At 39.5% G+C, this 20,177-nt stretch overlaps 1 protein-coding gene across 6 annotated transcripts in view; it reads right to left on the reverse strand.

Moving 5' to 3' along the window:
• The window catches only part of CSNK1G3 (casein kinase 1 gamma 3), a 151,809-nt gene that overhangs the window by 66,586 nt on the left and 65,046 nt on the right, over positions 1-20,177 (reverse strand). For all 6 annotated transcript variants that reach the window (XM_006167465.3, XM_027767863.1, XM_027767864.1 and 3 more), the window contains 2 exons: positions 16,288-16,328; positions 10,278-10,347 (listed from right to left, as the gene is read on the reverse strand). In XM_006167465.3, coding sequence (XP_006167527.1) covers positions 10,278-10,347; positions 16,288-16,328 — 111 coding nt within the window. The remainder of the gene's footprint in view (positions 1-10,277; positions 10,348-16,287; positions 16,329-20,177) is intronic.

Here is a 20,177-nt window from a genome sequence, read left to right on the forward strand (position 1 = left end):
AACAACAACAACAAAAAAAAACGGTAAAACTATTCGTCCCATTTTAAAAAAAAATGGATATTTGATGGCTGCAGTGAGCGGTATGGGCCCAGTTGGGTTCTACTTTATAGTATGCTCTTTTTACCCAATGGGGTTTAGGCCTAAAGTCAGACTTGAGTTCATGTAGAGGCATGTGTCAGCTGTGATAACTATTGGAGAGACTTAGACTAATTAAGATCACTGACAGATCATTTGGGGAGGGGTGAGGCACGGAGGGCAATCGGGGATGACAGGGACAATGTGGGAGGAGGATGGGTCATAACAGAGGGAGGGGGATGGGGAATCTAGGATGGTAAAACAAAAGGCAAGGTATGCAGGACACAAGAATTGGGAAATTATTTGCTGAGAACATATATGTTGACGTGCTTGATTGAGCCAACGCACAGTATATATTGGATGGAAAATTCATTTGTGTGTTGCGATGGGAAAAAAAAATTATAATAAAAAATAAACTATAAAAAAAAAAAAAGAGAAGAGGATAGAGAAAGATAGCAAGTGAACAATAGAGGGGATGTTAGTGAGAAACAGATATGGTTTATTATCTGTTGAAGATGACGTGTATAGTATTCTCAACTGGACTGGTCTGGGAAGTATTTCATGATGGGTGAAGTCTTTTAACAAGCAAAATGAGAAATAGTGATTGACTGTTTTAAAAAATTATAATAATAATAATTATTGGGAAATGCATGGAAAAGACTTTGAATGATAAAGCGGGGAGATCGATGCCTCTGTATTGACTGACATGCATGGCATTCCCTTTTGAAAAAGCAATGGAAGTCAATGTAAAGTTATATGTAATCCAATGTAATATAAAGAAGATTATGATAATAATAAAAAAAAGAAAAAAAAAGAGCTCTGTAAAGCCTATAAATCACCAAAAAAAAAAAAAAAAAAACAGTACATTTTAATGTAAGCAAGCAGAAAAGGTTTCTAACTGTACATTGTAACTGGCCTTTAAGAAACAACCACTTGTTAAATTTTAGTGCAGTATCAGAAGGATATACATAATTTAAAAGGTAAGTTGTTAATCAAGATTGACAAAGTTATGGATTAAAGTGTTGCCAAGAATATAAAGTGGTATATTTTGGGCGGAAAAGGACCCTACACTTTTCAAAGTAACCAAAAGTATGCATACAGTGATATTCAAGCTGCATTGTTAATTATAGTTTAAAAGAAAAAAGGGGGGAACTATCTAAATATCCACTGACTGTGGGTTAATTAAACCAATTACATCATACCATTCTGTAGAATACGAAATCACCCCCTAGGTCGGCAAGTGTGGTCTCTGCACACACTTGGGGACAGGAGTGGTCAGAGAGACCTTCTAGGGAGTCAGTGACATCACAACTATTTTATAATAACGTGAAGATGTTATCTGCCTTTTCCACTCTCATTCTCTAACAAGTGAACTGCTGAGTTTTCTAGGGACTACAGCAAATGTGTTGTCATAATGAATTAAATGCAGGAAATATAAGAATCTAGCTATTTTCTAAGCTAGACATTAAAAAGATTTGCAAATGGGGGGATCGGCAGGTGGTATGGTAGTTAAGGGCACTGGACTCCCACGTGGTCAACCATGGTTCAAGTCCCGGACCAGGTGGCTTGCTTTCTCACTCTCTCTTTCTTTTGCTCTCTCTGTCCTTCTCTGGTCAAATTAGAAATAAATAGATAAGGTCAAATAAAATAATTTTTTAAAAATATTTGCAGGGAACCAGCAGTTAGCGTATGCTGGACTCCCACGTAGTCGACCGCGGTTCGCGTCCTGGACCTGGGGGCTTAAAACTCACGCCAGGCGCGTGTGTGTGTGTGTGTGCCCAAGATCCTGAGAGGAGAATGGAGGAGAAGGGATTGTGGCGTGACCATCTCCCCTGGGGGGTGATTTCTCACTTTCTGTCTCTCTGTCTCTCTGGCGAGCGCATGCGCCCTATAGCGAAAACCTCTCCAAAAAAAAAAAAATATTTGCAAATGAGGCCAACAGTTGGCATGGTAATTAAGGCCCTAGACTCTCACATGGTCAACCACGATTTGACCTAGCGGCCTGAACATTGCAGCGGGTACATGTGAATGTGTGCTCAAAATCCCAAGAGGAAAAGGGACTATGGCATGGCCAAACCCCACAGGGGTGATTTCTGTTTCCTTCTCACTATCTCTCTCTCTGGTGAGCGTACACACTCAATGGCAAAAAAAAAAAAAAAAAAAAAAAATTGTTTTAAAGATAAAACAGTACCACTTTTCTCAATTTTTTTGGAAAATACAGTTTGCTTTTATTTTACATTTATATTTAATATTTGCATTATTTTTTTAATTAAGTAGGAAAATGTTTACATTTCTGTTTTATCACCTAATATGGTAAACAGCAATAACACTCAACAACAAAAACTCTGAGATCTTCAAATAGTTTAGTGTAGGGTCGAACACTGGCGTGGTGGTTACGGTGGCTGGATCCCATGGCCGACTGCACAATTTGAGTTCTGGACCCAACGGTTTGAAAAGCATGCCAGGGGAGTGATGCCACATGTGACTGTGCCCAAAATTCCAAGGAGAAATGGAGGAGAAGTGATTGTGTTATAGCCAGCCTCCCTGAGAGATACTTACATTCCCTTCCACCTTCCCTCCCTCTCTCCCTCTCTCTCCCTCTCTCTCTCTCTTGCACACGCACCCTATAGCAAATTTTTTTTAAAAAGCAAGTTTATTGTACCGAAGGCCCCTAAGACCCAGTTTGAGAACTGCGGTCCTAGCTGAGTAAGCGAGCTCTGACGTGAACAAACCGGTACTGTCAGCTACAGCCTGGGCTCAAGATGTGTTCAGTTATGTAGGAATCCAGCACCTTACCCACCACGCTACCTGCCAGCCGCGAATCCCGGCCTTCTAATGAGGCACAGAACAAGAAGGCAGAGGGCTCAGCATAAAGAGGGAAGAAACCCTTTTCTAGCACCTCTTGGAAGGCAATACTATGAAGAGTTACAATTTTAATAACAGCTACTGCTGTGACCAAGTTATTATTTAGAACTACATAGTTCAAAGAACTTTAAAAAGTCCAACCAGTCCCTTCAGAAACAGTGATTTAACAAATGCGCGGTCTCAAACTGTATTATTAATACCAGTTCTACAGTTAGAAACGTGCCAAGAACAGGAATCCCTGATGGACAAAAGACTATTTACTTCCTATGATACAATAACTTATGACAAAAAGGAAGATTATTTCACGTTGTATGACAAAGATTATTAGCTAATAAAGAAATTCCAAAGACTACATTAACTACAGTTTCTCCCAGAGTAGTCTATTTAAGCTATCTTATGTCAAGAAAACCATTCAATACAAAAAAGCATTACTCAGAATCACAGTTCTTCAAAGGAAATTGTTTCATAAATTTCAAAATATGTCTCATAAATGTTCATGAAACACCAGCAATTCAAATAAACTTATTGCAAGCAAGTTAAAAAAACTAAATCAATTCTAAAAATTAAAGCCCATAATTCTTAGAAAGTGATCACTTTTAAATGGCTGGACAACACAGTTCAGAGTTTTGGTGTAAAACTTTGTCCATGTTTCCCTGACTTTTCATTTCCACTAACTTAAAATATTTTCATCGATTATTTTTTCCTTCTCCAAAGTAAGGAATTAAATTTAACTAATCATAAATAATATAAATGAAGTTAATGAAAATAAAATGTTTTGAAACTGTTGTCTGAAAATGGAATAAACTCAAAATTAAAAATACAACAATTCCGCATAATATTAAAACATCAAATCTTAGACATACAATCTAAGAAGTTGCAAAGCTCCAGAAAATCTGAAGGTTATGTATATATCACAATTTCACACAGAGTACAAGAAAAGCCCATTATTTAAGAATTTATCATTTCAACTATTCACCAAGGACCTACAATGGCCAGTCTGCTTAGTTAAAGAGAAAAAGATGAACATGTCATTATCACTGCCCTCCAAGAGTTCAAAATTTAGAGGAAGAGCAAAACATAAATGATAATGTAACATATGGCAAAGGAAAACGAGGCATATTCAAACAATATCTGATCAAAGGAGCAGATTTTATGGAAAGAAATAAACAGATGTCAGAAAATGTATTTCAAAGCAGGTGACGTTTACAGGCAGCATAAAGAAAATGGAATTTACTGGTAAAGAAAGACATTGCAGAAAAAAGGGTAAAGACATGAAAGTATATATATATACACATATATATATATGTGTGTATATATATGTGTGTGTGTGTATGTATATGTATATGTATGTATACACACACACTATATGCACACACATATATACACATATATATATTTTTTTCATGTATACTTTTTTTTTTGGAGAGGTTTTTGCTACAGGATATGTGCGCTCGCCAGACAGACAGACAGACAGAAAGCTAGAAATCACTCCCCAGGGGATGACCACACCACAATCCCTTCTCCTCTATTCTCCTCTCGGGATCTTGGTCACGCACGCACATGCGCCCGGCGTGAGTTTAAGCCACCCGGTCCGGGACTCGAACCGTGATCGACTACATAGGAGTCCAGCGACATAGCCATTACACTAACTGCTGGTCCCAAGACGTGAAAATATTAAGAGCTATTCAAGGAACAGTAAGTTAGGTCAGCAGAAAAAGAAAGAGATGGGGGCTTTATGCTTACTGAGGCGTCCCTTTGGGGAGGTGAGGTGAAGAAGGAAGGAAGCCCAAGTCAAAGAAAGTGACAGTGGGGACTAGAACAAGAGAATGAAGGCCAGAGGGAGCTTAAGGGAGAAATGACAGAAGCTTCTGACTATCTCAAACAGACAAGATCAAGAGACCAGTCTATCAGCCTGAATGAGCGAGCAACCAAAGGAACTAGGTAATTTAGGAATGCAAACAGTTCCTTCAGAAAAGAGAAAACTCACTGGAAAAATAAGGGCAAGCAAGGAAAGCAGGAGCTAGGAACATTGAATTTCTGATTCCAACAGGAACATGCTTGCATAGCTAAATTTAAAGAATAGAGGCAAGAGATAAAGAATTGGAGACTAACTTTACGAAGATAGTAACTTCACCCTTTCCAGACCCAGGAATGCAGGATGAAATCTACATACTAAGGATGGGCATTTGATTCCTTACTTCTGAGTAGCTGCACCAACTTAGATTGTCAGCCTAGAACTCTGTATTTATTTTTCTTACTTGTTTAAGCTCCTGCTGTTGCAATTTTTGTTACTGTCAAATGCATACCTATTCAATGCACTGGCCCTCATAGTTTTATCTTTGCTCCCCTTTTCTTGCCAACATCTGTACTCTCCCCTGGAAGAGCTCATCTATTCTCTCAGTTTTCAAAACCAACGAGGTGCTGATGACGACCAAGTTTAGATCATTTTACTCAGTGAATGCTGAGTGCATATGACAAGATAAGGCTTCTCAATACAGTAAATTTTTGCTGTCTCAGAAAGTGATAATAGTACCATATTCTAATCCTGGAAAAGCAAAGTAACAGAAGTCAACCCTTACATGCACATTTACCTGTGTATACGTAAGGACACACCTACATATGTGGAAGACATGCATGCACATATCTAACTATACATACATAATACACTCAGTGAACAACAAATAAAGAAAAAAATGAAAAAGGAGGCTATTGCCAGGGAAGCTAGACAAAGGGAGAGACATGAAAACTTAATGGGAGGATAGAACCCCAACAGGCAAGATCAGACAAATTGTGTATTTTTTCCACAGACACTTCACAAAATAACTCTAAATAATTCTATTTGCAATTATATTTTTATTCTGATAAACTATACATAACATAGAGTTTATCATTTTAACAATTTTTTTGAGAGAGAGATTTTTGCTATAAAGTGTGTGCACTCACCAGAGAGACAGAAAGTGAGAAATCAACCCCCCCCCCGCCCAGGAGGGATGGCCACACCACAACTCTTCCTCCTCCATACGCATGCACCCAGTTTAGGCTGCCAGGTCTAGGACTTGAACCATGATCGACTACACGGGAGTCTAGCAACATAACCATTACACCATCTACTGGCCCCCATTTTAAGAATTTCTAAGTGTACAGTTGAGCACATTAAGAGTATCCACATCATTGTACAACCATCATCACCATTCACCTCCAGAACTTTTTCCTTACCTCTACTGACTTTAAAGTCTCACCCATTAGACAGTAATTTCCCATTTCTCCCTTACTCCAAAGCTCCTGGAAACCCATTTGACTATCTGCCTTATAAATGTGACTACTCTAGGTACCTCATCTAAGCGGGCACATACAACATTTGCCCTCTTGAGACTAGCTTATTCCATGTGGCATGATGTCCTTATGGTTCATCCATGTTGTAGAATGTCTTTTCTAGGCTGAATATTTCATTACAGATGTACACACACACACACTACGTTTTGTTTATCCATTTTTTTCTGTCAATGAGCAAATGGTTGCTTTCAGCTTCTGACTATTGGAAATAATTCTGCCACTAATATAGGTGTAGAATTATCTGCTGAAGTTCCTGCTTTCCTTTTTTCGTTTTAACCACAACAGAATATGTGCTCATCAGAGACAGAGACAGGGATGAGGGGTGGGTACTCCCTGGTGGGACATGGTCACATTGCAATCTCTTTGTCTCTATTTCTCTATCCTGTTGGGATTCTAGGTATGCATGTATGCCTGCCTGAATGTTTTTCAAGGTGCCAGCATTGGGATTCAAATTGCATTCAGCCATGTATGATTTGGCTCCCTTAGCCACTAGGTTATGGGTCTGGCTCAACAGAAGTGAAATTGCTAGTTCAAATGGTAGTTCTATGTTTAAGTTTTTGCGGAACTGACATATGGTTTTCCACAGTGGTGACACATTTTACATTCCCAAAAGCAATGTACAAGAGTTCAAATTTCTCTAAATCCACAATAATATTTATTTCTATTCATTGCTTTGTTCTGTTAATAGACATACCGATGGGTATGAAGTGGTATCTCATTATGGCTTTCAGTTGAATTTTCCCTAATGGTTACTGACGCCGAGCATCTTTTCATGTATGTACTGGCCATTTGCGTGCATTTGGAGAAATGTTTATTCCCACCCTGTGCCCATTTTTTGAATGGTGTTATTTCTGTTTTTATTGAGTTTTAGGTGTTCTTTACATAATCTGCAATATTAATTATTACTTTTTTTTAAGAGATCTTTGCCTTAGGGCACATGCACTCACTGGAGAAAGACATTATGAGAGGGAAAGTGAGAAATCATCCTCGAAAGAGGATGGTCATGCCACAATCCCTCCTCCTCCATTCTCCAACCAGGATTTTGCACACACACATGCCCAGCATGATTTTTCAAACCACCAGGTCAAGGACCTGAACCGTGGTTAACCATGTGGGAGTCCAGCAACATAACTGCTATGCCATCTGTTGGTCCCTAAATGTTACTATTTTAGAGTATACTAACAAGCCAGTTATTGTTTAAATGAAACTTAACATACCACAGGAAAGCTACAGACTAAATTACTTCAAATGGCCCATTTATGACTAAGAGCACTCTGAAGAGATCATCTTTTTAGGTGTCAGTTCTAAAATCAAATTTCACCAGTTCTCCCAAGATCAACCTGTCACCAGTCCTCCAAAAGCATTCGCTCTTATTTCTCTACAAAGCTCCCATGGGTACATTTTTTAAAATGTGTTTCATTTGTAACTGATAAAAAGCACAAAACAAATATCTAAAATTCACTTGATTCGCATAAAATATCCAAAAATATCCCCACCTGTCCAAGTTTTAGAGCCCCTGTGATGCACACCTTCAGGCAACACCATTCCACCCCAGCCTATCTAAATGAAGCTCGTGGAGCACAGCGGAGCAGACTGTCCAAGGAGCAGCGGGACGGGAGGTTATGTAATGCTGCGGTCCTAATGGCAGTCAGGTGCTGAGAGATGCCATGTCTTCTTTCATTATTACTACCTCTAATGTAACTTTAAAGTTAACATAGGCACAGATTAAAATGATAAAAGTATACTTTTATTATTCCATTCAATGATTTGCTAAAACTCCAAATGACCTATTCATTCTTACTCCATTCAACCATCTAACCTATTTTCCAAATGATAGTTCTATCCTTACTTTCCTAGCTAGATATGTTGTCCCTATCTCCCCAACACCCAATCTCCCTTCTGATAATACCTCTGCTTCCCACTGGGCAATCACCCTCCCAGCTCTCAGTCCCTGAGGTTCAGGTATGAGTGAGCGCATCCCTGGGATGAGGACGTGATCTAACATGGAGCAATCACACGCACATGACTGGATCAGGTGGTACAGGACCCATCTTATATAGAGAGTAAGGTTCAGCCCTAGGACTCTTACTGGAATCTTCAGAAAAGGGCATTTTTATGACTGCTAAGCCTAGACTATTGCTGGCCAACTCTGCCATCTCATAAGAAAGGCCAAGCAGAAAGTGACGTTTATACACGCACAGGCAGGTCACAGAGACTTTAGATGCTGCTGATGGTATCTGAAGCCCTGGATATAGCAATATCTTATATATCAGGTCAGTACATGAATCTAGAAATTCAGAGAATAAATTCTTTAAAAAAAAAATCCCAGGTAGCTTCTTACTCACAAGTCCTAGCTACTATTATGATGTATGATTTTTACATACAATGGTAAGGTTGTCCAGAAAGTTTTTTGCACAGAAAAATATGTCATGACTTTCCTGACAATCCAAAAGTTTTATCCCCGTATCATTTAATTCTATTATCTACGATAACTTTGATAACTCCATGAGGCCTTTCTGCATCAGATTTAGATATGCATTATAAAAAGTCTATAGTGACCAATATATTAATACCAAATTTCAAACCTGTCCCCAAGTAAATACTCATTAGGAACATATGCTCTTAGAAAAAAAAGAAAATGTAAAATTGATACCAGTATTAACAAATTAACAGCTCTACCAACTAGAATGTAAACATGCTTACAAAAAAGGAATAAATCCATTTTATTAAAGCTAGAGAAACAAAATACCCTACCTATACCAAAGAAGAAACTATACAAACAAAATTATTAAAATTTATAGACTAGGAGTACAGAAAAGTCGAGCTATGGGGAGACTGAACATAAAGGAAATGCAACCTCCAATAGAAATTTTATCCATTAAATTTTTTCCCATGGCACGAAATATCTATTCCCACATTTAAAGTGTATGTAAACGTACACCCATATTAATTGCCTGGCACTATTGTAACAAAGCACCTCAAATGTAGTGGCTTAAAATAACATAAGTGTATTCCTTCATCTTTCTGGAGGCCAGCAGTCTGAGATCAGGAGCGCCAGGCCAAGGCAAGATGTCGGCAGGCCCACGTTCCTTCAAGGGCTCCAGGGGAGAATCCTGGAAGCCTCTTCCCTGTTTGTACAACTGCAGGCATTTCTGAGTTCTCAGCTGTATCACTCCTCCACTGCTCTGGGGTCACAGTGCCTTTTCTTTCCTGTGTATGTGAAACACCTCCACAGCCTCTCTCTTTTACGAGGATACTTACGGTTACATTTAGAGACCTCACAGAAAACCCAAAACAGTCTATCTGGAAAGTCTTAACTTAAGCACGCCGGCAAAGGCATTGCCATATCAGGTAAAATTATAGGTTCTAGGGATTACGATGAGGATATCTGTTATGTGGCCTCCCTTAATACCAAAAGTCATTTCAACAGCTATCATGTAATACTGCCAGGAAGGCTAAGAGCCTGAACGCTATATGCATTTTATATTCTCAAATTAAAGTTTTTAGGGGCCGGCAGGTTGTGTGGTGGTTAAAGTGCTGGACTGCCACATGGTCGACTGTGGTTCAAGTCCTAGACTGGGCAGCTTGCCTTCTCTCTCTCTCTTTCTCTTTCTCTCTCTCTCTCTCTCTCTCTGGTCAAAGTGAATAACAGTATAAATAAATAATTTTTTTTAAATTAAACTTTTAACAGTGCTCTCTCTTCATAAGAACACCAATCTATTCAGTTGTTGGAAAAGCCATGATGCATTTTTGCATAGAGAAAATACTATTTTTTGCAAAGTATTTTTTCTATGCAAAAAATGCATCTTGACTTTTCTGACAACCCACTGGAAAGCTCTAATTCTGTCATATTTACAATAAAAAGGGCTCACGAAGACTATGATAAGAAAATGTTTAGTAAGTACAGCCCAAGAAAGAACAAATTTAAAATATTATTCCTTCAAGAATTACTGGCATGACAATACATTTTTATTCCAGGTTTAAAAATCAGTCTAAGACTGTACCTCCAGATCCTAACTGCTTGTAGAATCTGTACTCCAAGTGTAGCTGTGGTGCTCTGGACTTCATGGGCTCCTAAAACACAAAAACAACAACAAAAACTAAGTTTTAAGTTGTTAAAAGACCACTACATCCCAGTTACAAATACTGTAAATTCTGGTGTCGACTCTCATATAATGCAATATTCTAGACACCACTGTCGAAGGTGAGATCCAAATATGTTCAATATAAAATAAACGGATTCTATAAATGTACAAAAGGTTAAGCATCTTCATTAGATCAAGCATTAAGGCAATCTCTCATGTTTGACTGTTTGACCCTGAAGAAGAATTATGCTCTGAATATTCACAACTAGGGAAATGGTGGCCCTTTTACCCTATTTCTCTCGTTCTCGGGAATTTATCACTGAACTGATATAAGGGTTCTAGATTAATGTAAAGTCACAGAAAAGAAAGAAATAGCAAAGTTGGTGATTTTTTTTTTTTTTTTTTTTTTAGATTTTTGCCATAGGGTGTATACTTTCGCCAGAGAGGAGAGAGAGAGTGAGGGAAAGTGAGAAAACACTCTCCCAAAGGGGTGTCCACACCACAACCCCTTCTCCTCTATCATCCCCTCGGCATTTTGAGCAAGCATGCACACATATCCAGCACGATCTTCAAGCCATCGCATCCAGCACTCAAACACAGTCGACCATGTGGGAATCCAGCCACCTTAAACACCACACCACCTGCTAGCCCCAGTGATACAGAAATTTTGACAGCAGCAATGTCTTTTTAAATTTTTAAATTTTAGTGTAATTTACAGGTAACACAGTTCTTAAATGCTGAACCTGTGAGCTGTGAGCTATGTCTATTCCAGCAACCACTACCAATCCATAGGACATGCCCACCCTCCCCTTGGATTCCTTTGGCCTGTTTTCAGATTTTGACACTGTATGGCCTATGCTTTGTATGTCGGTGTCTGGCTTGATTATCCAATATAACGTTTCTGAGATTCATTCACGCATACATATACACGCACACACACACACGATGTGAACAAAAGTAACACAGATTTTAGATTCTTGAAATAATATTTAATGTGATATTATCTACAAGAAACACAAGTATAAAAGGTAACAATACGAAATTTAAACAGAACCAGTAGGAAAGTTTAACAAAATAACTGAAAATGTCAAAAAGAACCAAAGGAAATTTGAAAAAAAGATTTTTTTTTTAAACTAAGCTAAATTAAAAATTCAGTTTGTCTACAGATTAACATGGCAGAAGAGAGATTGGGGAAACTGAAAAGGAGACAGAAAAATTACATAATCCATCACAAAGGGGGAGAAAGACGAGAAAATATAGAAGATTAGAGGATACAGTGAGAAGGTCTAATATATATTGAGTAATAGTCTCGGGAGGAGAAAATAAAAGTGAAAAAGGGGAATAATGAAGTAAGTAATTGCTACAAATATTTAAGAATTGATGAGAACCAACCACAGAATCAGGAGGAATATAAATCCCAAACCAGATAACTAAAAAGAAATTTATACCAAGACACATCACACTAAAACTATGACCAACAACAAAGACAATGGGTAAGACACTATTAAAATCCTACTAGAGGGCCAGCAGGTGGCATAGAGGCTGGGGCAGCGGGATTCTACATGGCTGACTACAAAGTTCAAGTCCCAGATCTGGAGGCTTGTAAAATCACACCAGGTGCTATGCGTGCCTGCCCAAAATCCCAAGAGGAGAATGGATGAGAAGGGAATGCAGCATGGACACACACACACACACACACACACACACACACACATACACACAAACATGTCATTCCTCTTTTTCCCTCTCTTTATCGCTCTCTAGCGAATGCACGCACCCTATGGCAAAAACACACATACATAAAACACACTGGAAAACTTACGAAGATTATTATAAGAGTAAATAACCGGCTTGGTTGTTGAGGGGCAGAACAGTATAGCAGTCAAGAGCACACACGGAAATTAAACTGTTGGATTTGAATCCTGAATCCACTACTTAGTAGACACACAACCTCTGACAAATTACTCAACCTCTCTGTACTTTTCAGTTACGGTTAAAACTTTGCCTTTGTCATAATATATGTAACCACCTGAAAGAGTGCTTTCTAGGAGGTGCTATGTTACCTATAATTGTTCAGTGACTATCAAGGAGAGCAAAATTGTAAGAAGTAACAAAAAGATGCCCACCTATGCAGTCACATATGAAATTAAATGTTTAACGTATTCAATGACTGATACCCCCCAGGTAAACTCAGAAACGCCACGCTGACTTACATGAGTCATTTCACCTTGATTCCAATACTTCACTAGCACTAAAACTTCATTGTATCACCATATAACGAGAGTCATCTCACCACAGGACGGCATTTTCATTATTGGTAGTCATGTTCTCAGAATCACCCCAAAAATATATTATGAGAATAGAAAAATTGTACATAAATTGTTAGACTGGAGTTTGATACTTAGTCAATCACAAAACACTGGAGACAAAAAATCCCCAATTCTGCCAAACACTGAATAATCATAATTACTATATGTAGTGCTAATCACCATGTGTTAAAAAAGAACAAATTAGGGAGCCAGTAGATGGCATGGTGGTTAAGGCACTAGACATCCACATGGCCAACCATGGGTCAACTCCCAGAACTGGCAGCTTAAAAATCACGCCTGGCCCATGTACATGCATGCCCAAAATCCCAAGAGGAGAATGCAAGAGAAAGGACCACAGTGTGACCATCCCCTGAGGATGGTATCTCATTTCTCCCCATCCCTCCAGCAAGTGCATGCACTCTATGACAAAAACCTAAAAAAATAAAATATATATATAAAAGAACAAATTATGGTTTTAAAAAAGTGTCTTTAAAAAAGAAGAAGAAAAAGAAGGGGAAACATAGGTAGGAGGCTAATGATATGGCACGAAACCAAAGAAAGAAATTATGGCATTGAAAAAGTGTCTTTAAAAAAAAAGAAGAAGAAAAAGAAGGGGAAACATAGGTAGGAGGCTAATGATATGGCACGAAACCAAAGAAAGTAACGTATGTATGCATACAGAGAAATTTAATAGATATAATCAATGTAGGAAGGGATCAATGGTACAGACAGAGTAAACAAGTTCTTTTTTTTTTTTTGGAGAGGTTTTTGCTATAGGGTGCGTGCCTTCACCAGAAAGACAGAGACAGAAAGCAAGAAATCACCCCCCAGAAGGGATGGCCATGCCGCAATCCCTTCTCCTCCATTCTCCTCTCGGGATCTTGGGTGCACATGCACACACACCCGGTGTGAGTTTAAGCTACCAGGTCCAAGACTTGAACCGTGGTCAGCTACATGGGAGTCCAGTGACAAAGCCATTACGCCAAGCACTGGTCCCTAGAGTAAACAAGTTCTAAACCTGCAAATGATAGGACCCAAGAGTCACGACTGAAATGTGACATGGAAACATGCCTGAGACAGGGAAAGGTCATCCTACAGCAGAGGCGCCTGCTCTGACACACAGCTTATGCGCCTTAACATATGAAGGACACAGGAACACGTATCTTTCACGGGCACGCCATGCTCCCGTGAGTGCAGCAACTCACTACAGATTGCTGATCGAAAACACAGAAGATGGACACTGCCACACTTTTACCTCCAATGTCACATGCCCCACACCTAAACACTGTCGAGATTCAAAACCATTGGCCTAGGGTCAGCCAGGGGCGTGGTGGCTAAGGTACTAGACTCCCACATGGGCAGCCTTGGTTTGAGACCCAGACCTGGTGGCCTAGAACATGGGATAAGGAAGAATGCCAAAGAAAAGAAAGTCAGCCAAGCCCACTGAAACACTATCTGGTCCCTACAGCCTTGCTCCGTACTATCCTGATTTTTATTTCACGCTAATGAGGTGACCCTGCATTTTTAACTTCGTTTCCTATGTAGAACGACCTACAGAAAAAAAATCACAATATTTATACTTATTTGGGTATTTTGATCCTGCAATAGTGAAATACCTCATTATAAATTAGGGAGACCAGCAGTTAGTGTAACGGCTATGTCGCTGGACTCCCATGCAGTCGACCATGGTTCACGTCCCAGACCTGGTAGCTTAAAACTCACGCCAGGTGTGTGTGCGTGCGTGCCCAAGATCCTGAGAGGAGAATGGATGAGAAGGGACTGCGATGTGGCCATCCCCCCGGGGAGGTGATTTCTCACTTTCTGTCTCTCTGTCTCTCTCTGTCTGGCTGCCGAGAGCACGCACCCTATCGCAAAAACCTCTCAAAAAAAAAAATAATTAGAAATTAACTCTTTGTTAAATATTTACATTTTTGAGAGGTGGATTATGTGAACTGATTACTACATCTGACGACTGTGAATCCACTCTAAGAAACAGAAACAATCTTAGATGCCTAACCAGTGACTGTATCCTAAAGACAAGGTCCTGAGCAAAGTGAACTCGTCTGAGTACATGACAGTCCAAAGCCACATGTCAGTCAGCCAGTATCTCCTGAAACCACCACACCCCAGCATGCATCAGATTTCCCAGTGAAAATAACAGCATTTGTTAAAGTAACACTTGATCTATACTCACAATGAGACTCAAAAGTAAGTAGTAGAGCTTTTTAATTTCAGTCAAAACTTTCCTATTTCCCCCCACATCTCTTTCTCTAATAGTCTCTTTTATATATTCACATTTGCATATAACAGAGGTGATACTACAGGGACAAGTTTGATAACGGTGGGAAAACTGGGAAAAGCAACCCATGCTAAATCTGAGGTACATTTGGCTGGCAAACCATACAGACAGAGCTAGGGGGCCATCCCCACAGCAGGGTGGTTAAGAGACCCAGATCTCACATGGCCAACCAGTTTGCATACCACCCCAGTGTCCTGAAAACATGCCAGGTGTATGTATGCATGTGCTGAAAACCCTGATGGAAAGGAGGAATGGAAGAGGATGGACTGCGGTGTGACCATGCTCCATGGGGAGAGGAGGGTGCTTTCTTTCTCTGTCTCTTTCTGGCAAGCAAGTGCACCTTCTGGCAATTAAAAATAAAAAAGAAAGAAAGACAAGACAAGACAAAGTTGCACTATGTCTTGTGAAAATAAATGCTAGCTCCCAATTCTTTTCTGCCTTACAGTTATTCCACTGGATACCTTTAAGACTCTAGAATAGGCCAGCCTTCTAGCCCAGTGGGTAAAGAAAGCTGGATCCTTCATGGCCCACTCCAGTTCAAATTCTTGAAAATCACATCTCGTGCAAGCGTTGGGTGCCCCAAATACCCACAGAGTGGAGAAATGGAGGAAAAGGGACTGGGGCATGAGCATGCACCACTGGAGGTGGGGAAGAGAGTGCATTCTACCTTTCCCTGTCTCTGTCTCCCCTTGGTGAGTGCAGGGGCCCTCTAGCATCTCTCTTTTTTTTTTTTTTTTTTTTAAGTTTCTTGCTATAGGATGCATGCACGCACCAGAGAGAGAGAAAATAAAAAAGCCAACCCTTGGGGAGAATGGCCACACTGCAATCCCTTTTCCTCCATTCTCCTCTCAGAAATATGGCCACACACACACATACTTTCAGCAGGTTTTACCAAGCCACTGGGTCCGGGACTTAAACCATACAGTCAGCCACATGAAATTCAGCCACCTCAGTGTATCCAGCCACCTCAACCACCACACCACCATCTGGCCCACCCTCTTGCAACATAAAGGGGAAAAAAAATCTTGCTTCCTTAAATTAAAAAATTGTGCCAAAACTCAAAAATTAATTCTATGATTGCTACGGCCAGAGAAAAGGATCTGAGATTTTGTGGCACAGAAAAACATAGGTGGTCTACATATTATCATATGCTTTTAAAAAGGCATGATGATGTTAGCAGGCTAGTAACGAAAGATCAGCTATGCACATAACTTTTCTGCCCAAGTTATAAATGATATGGAAATAAAACAGTTCAATGCAAGTTAATAATTAAAGAAGTAACAAGGAAATAATTATGAAAAAATAAGAAACATGAACTTACCAGTTTTATTGCCACATATTCATTCGTGTACAAATTTTTCCCTTGAAAAACAAAGAAAAAGAAATCTCAGACTTTGCCAAGAAATATTATTTAAGGATACATACAATTGTATGCTGGAAAACACACATAATATAAATGAAGTATACTCGGTCCGAAAAACTGAGTAACAAGGAAATATTTAACCTTATGATCAACGCAAAGCTATATTTAGTATTTTATCTGAATTCAGACTAGAAAGTGATACTAATAAACACTTCAGCCCAACTTACAAAAATGGAAAGATTCTACTTTTGTTGAAATACTGTATACAGTTTAGAAAGCAATCGGCTCTCAAATAAATGATAACAATGTTTCAGAACCAGAACTGGTATATAAAACGAGAAACACAAAGTTCTTCTGCCAACCACCATCTCATTTCAGACTCTTCACCACTATGGCATGGCCATACTCCCATATAAGTAATCTTACAGGGTAATGCTGTAGTGTGAGTATGTCACCCAAATACTCAAGTATTGAGCTATTGTAACAGAACTGACAGGGCTAAAACCTTGATCCCAATTACCATCGTGAAGGATGGGGCCTTTGGAGGAGACTAGTAATTAGGTGGTTAGAGCAGGGTTCCCACGATTGAGTACTGGTAAGTTTTAAAGGAGAGGATATGAGGCAGACAGGCCCACAGAGAAAGAGACCAGATTCTCTCTCTGCACACACTGACCACTCTCTTTGCTTCTGTCAGTCACGTTGTGACACAGCCAGCCTGGGCCAGTCGCAGGCCACTGGACTTCCCAGACACCTGAATCATGAATCAAATAAACCTCTCTTCTTTATAAATCACCCAGTCTCAGGTATTTCGGAAAGCAACGCAGTAAAGGACTAATACAGGCCCATATTTTATGGACTATATTAAAAGTGAGATAAATTAGGAAAACTTTTATTCAGTAATTGGCTCTGAAAAACTAGTTAACCACTTAGAGAAGAAAAACAGGTATTAGTGCCTCACTTGAAGACCAAATTAATTCCAAATATTTTAAGAGTTGAATACAGGCTGTAAAACAAGAAAAAAATATTTATCAGCTCCATATATAGAGTCTTTTCTTTTTTCAGAGTTTTTTTTGCTATAGGGCGCATGCGCTCACCGTAAAGACAGAGACAGAGAAACAAAGTGAGAAATCACCCCCCCAGGGGGGATGGTCACACCGCAATCCCTTCTCCTCTCGGGACCTTGGGCACACATGCACACATGCCTGGCGTGAATTTAAGCCACCGGGTCCAGGACTTGAACCGCAGTCGACTACATGGAGTCCAGCGACATAGCCATTACACTAACTGCTGGAGTCTTTTTCAAGCATAAGAAAATCTCAAGATCAGAAAGTTCTAAAAATATTCTAGGCCCAGCCCCTGGCCTGATGGTTAAAGGGACATCTCATATGGTTGACACCACAGTTTGAATATCAGCCCTGAGAGATTGAAATGTATAAGTCCCTGGCCTGATGGTTAAAGGGACATCTCACATGGTTGACACCACAGTTTGAATATCAGCTCTGAGAGCTTGAAATGTATATCCAGGCATGTGCGTGTGCATGCCTAAAATTCCAATACGACGGAAGATATGAAATGTATATCCAGACATGTGTGTGTGCACGCCTAAAATTCCAATGCGATGGATGAAGAAGGGACTTCAGGGTGGCCACACCCCACTGAGGGGTGCTTTCTCCCTTTTCCCCCCCTTTATCTGGCAAGAACAGCACCCTCTAAAAACTAAAAGGTAAATAAATGAACTAAGAAAGATTTTAAATTTTTTATGTTGAAAACATCTACCAAGAATGCAAAAATAACAAACTGGAATTAAGATTTAATATCATCAACGTACAAAGTATTCAAATGAATTACAGCAATCTCTGGCACTGATGAATCAAAAATAACTCAGAACATTTCAATAGGTCAACATCTGCACACCAAGTCGAACACTAAGGAATATTTTGGAAGCAATGAGTATATGAAGACGCTCTGATGTAAATTAAATGTGTATCTTTACAACTACATTAAATAGAAATTAAAAAAAAAATAGTACATGTAATTTCTAAATTTCGAATATTTTCTCAATTAGGATATATTACACTGTAATGAGTAAAATGTAACAGTGATAGGGTTTCTTGTTTACTGTGAGAGTGACTGGCCCGATCACACAGACCAGGCACTCATCGACGTTCACACATGTCATTTTCCAGAACGATACTCCTAACTTCCCTTCCCATGGCAGCTGACGAATCACAGTCAAACTTCGGGCCAAACCTCAGCCTCAGAGGACTGTCACCGCTGCACAGCAGTGTTTACTCATACAAACAGTATAATACTTTTTTGAATTGGTCCTTAATGTACAAAAATGAGTAAAAACAAAAAGAAAATAAACACAAGCCTTCATACTGACGCTAAGTAGCACAGATCGCATGAGCGCGAATTGGTTGGCACAAAGTTGGAACTCAACCCAAGTACCGAAAGTGAACTTCGTTAAGCTCTAGGCAAGTTACTCGTTCAATCTGAACAAAACCAGAGCACATGTCATATTCTCAGTCAATTAGTTTGGCGTTTAGTGTGCCTTCATGGGCCTTTCCCTATCCGAGGGTAGCGTGCATGGAAAAGCGTTTTCGGTCAATGCGTTGTGCGTGAACATCAGGATTTCCTCTGGTAAATAGTGAAGAACTTAATGATACTCACAAGGGGGAACATGATGTTGAAGATCTGCTATCTAACAAAGGAACAATTCTGGTTTTGAGTTGAAAGACGGAATTTGTATTTACTCAAGACATTATCATCTTTTCATAAGTACTTCGTATATGATGTTTATTCACAAGTACGCAGGGAAGAAAATTCGCAGGACAAGAAGTTAGATTAAATACAGGTCCCACAGACCCAAAATAAACCAATCTTGCTAAAAGCACTCCTTTTGTCGGTGTTTATATGCCCCAATATCTACTTTTTTGATTGTAGCAGGAAACACTAAATCTTAAAGATCATCTTTCTGTAGAACATTAGAAACTTTGCTTGGGGCCGGCAGGTGGCATGGTGGCTAAGCGTGCTGGGCTCCCACATAGCCGACTGTGATTCGAATCCCAGACCTGGCGGCTTGCTTTCTCTCTCTCTCTTCCCCCCCACCCCCGGCCAAATTAAAAATAAATAAAGTTAAATAAAATAATTCTAAAAAAAAAAAAAAAGAAATTTTGCTGAACCTTGGGTGTCATGATTATAAACCTGCATAAACAGTGGTACAAAGACATGTGTGTCACCCATCATAGTCACAGCTGCAGCCTCACAGAGTTGGTTTTCAATCAGTACCTGTCACACATGTGAAAATACAAAGGGTGTGCAGTGTGTGTGTGCATGGTGTGAAGGAGGGAGGGAGTGTGTACGAGGGGGGGGTCCTGTCAAAGGAAGGCTCCAAGTAACAGGTGCCAGGCCAGGGAAGTGATGTTTTCATTTGATCTCAAGAGCTATTCCAGCAAAGCTGTGTGCCACGCTGAATCGGGAGAGACAGCTTGACAAATGTTGTGGTACAGCAGTGCTAGTTACTCTAAAAAATAATAGTAATAATAAAAAAAAGAGTTCTTCTGAAACTACATACGATAGTCCCCTCCTTATTCAGTTTCTCTTTTGATGGTTTCAGTTACTCACGGTGATCCATGGTCCAAAAATATGTTAGTACAGGATGAGATATTCTGAGATCACTCATGTAACTTATCCCAGAATATTGTTACAATTGTTCCATTTTATTACAAGTCACTGATATCAATCTCTTACTGTGCCTAATTTATAAATTAAATTTTATTACAGACAGTATGTATGGGAAAAACTGTGTGTGTGTGTGTGTGTGTGTGTGTGTGTGTGTAGATAGA

The sequence above is a fragment of the Tupaia chinensis genome, unplaced genomic scaffold (genome assembly GCF_000334495.1).
Source record: "Tupaia chinensis unplaced genomic scaffold, TupChi_1.0 Scaffold144806_1, whole genome shotgun sequence".
Classification (NCBI taxonomy): domain Eukaryota; kingdom Metazoa; phylum Chordata; class Mammalia; order Scandentia; family Tupaiidae; genus Tupaia; species Tupaia belangeri.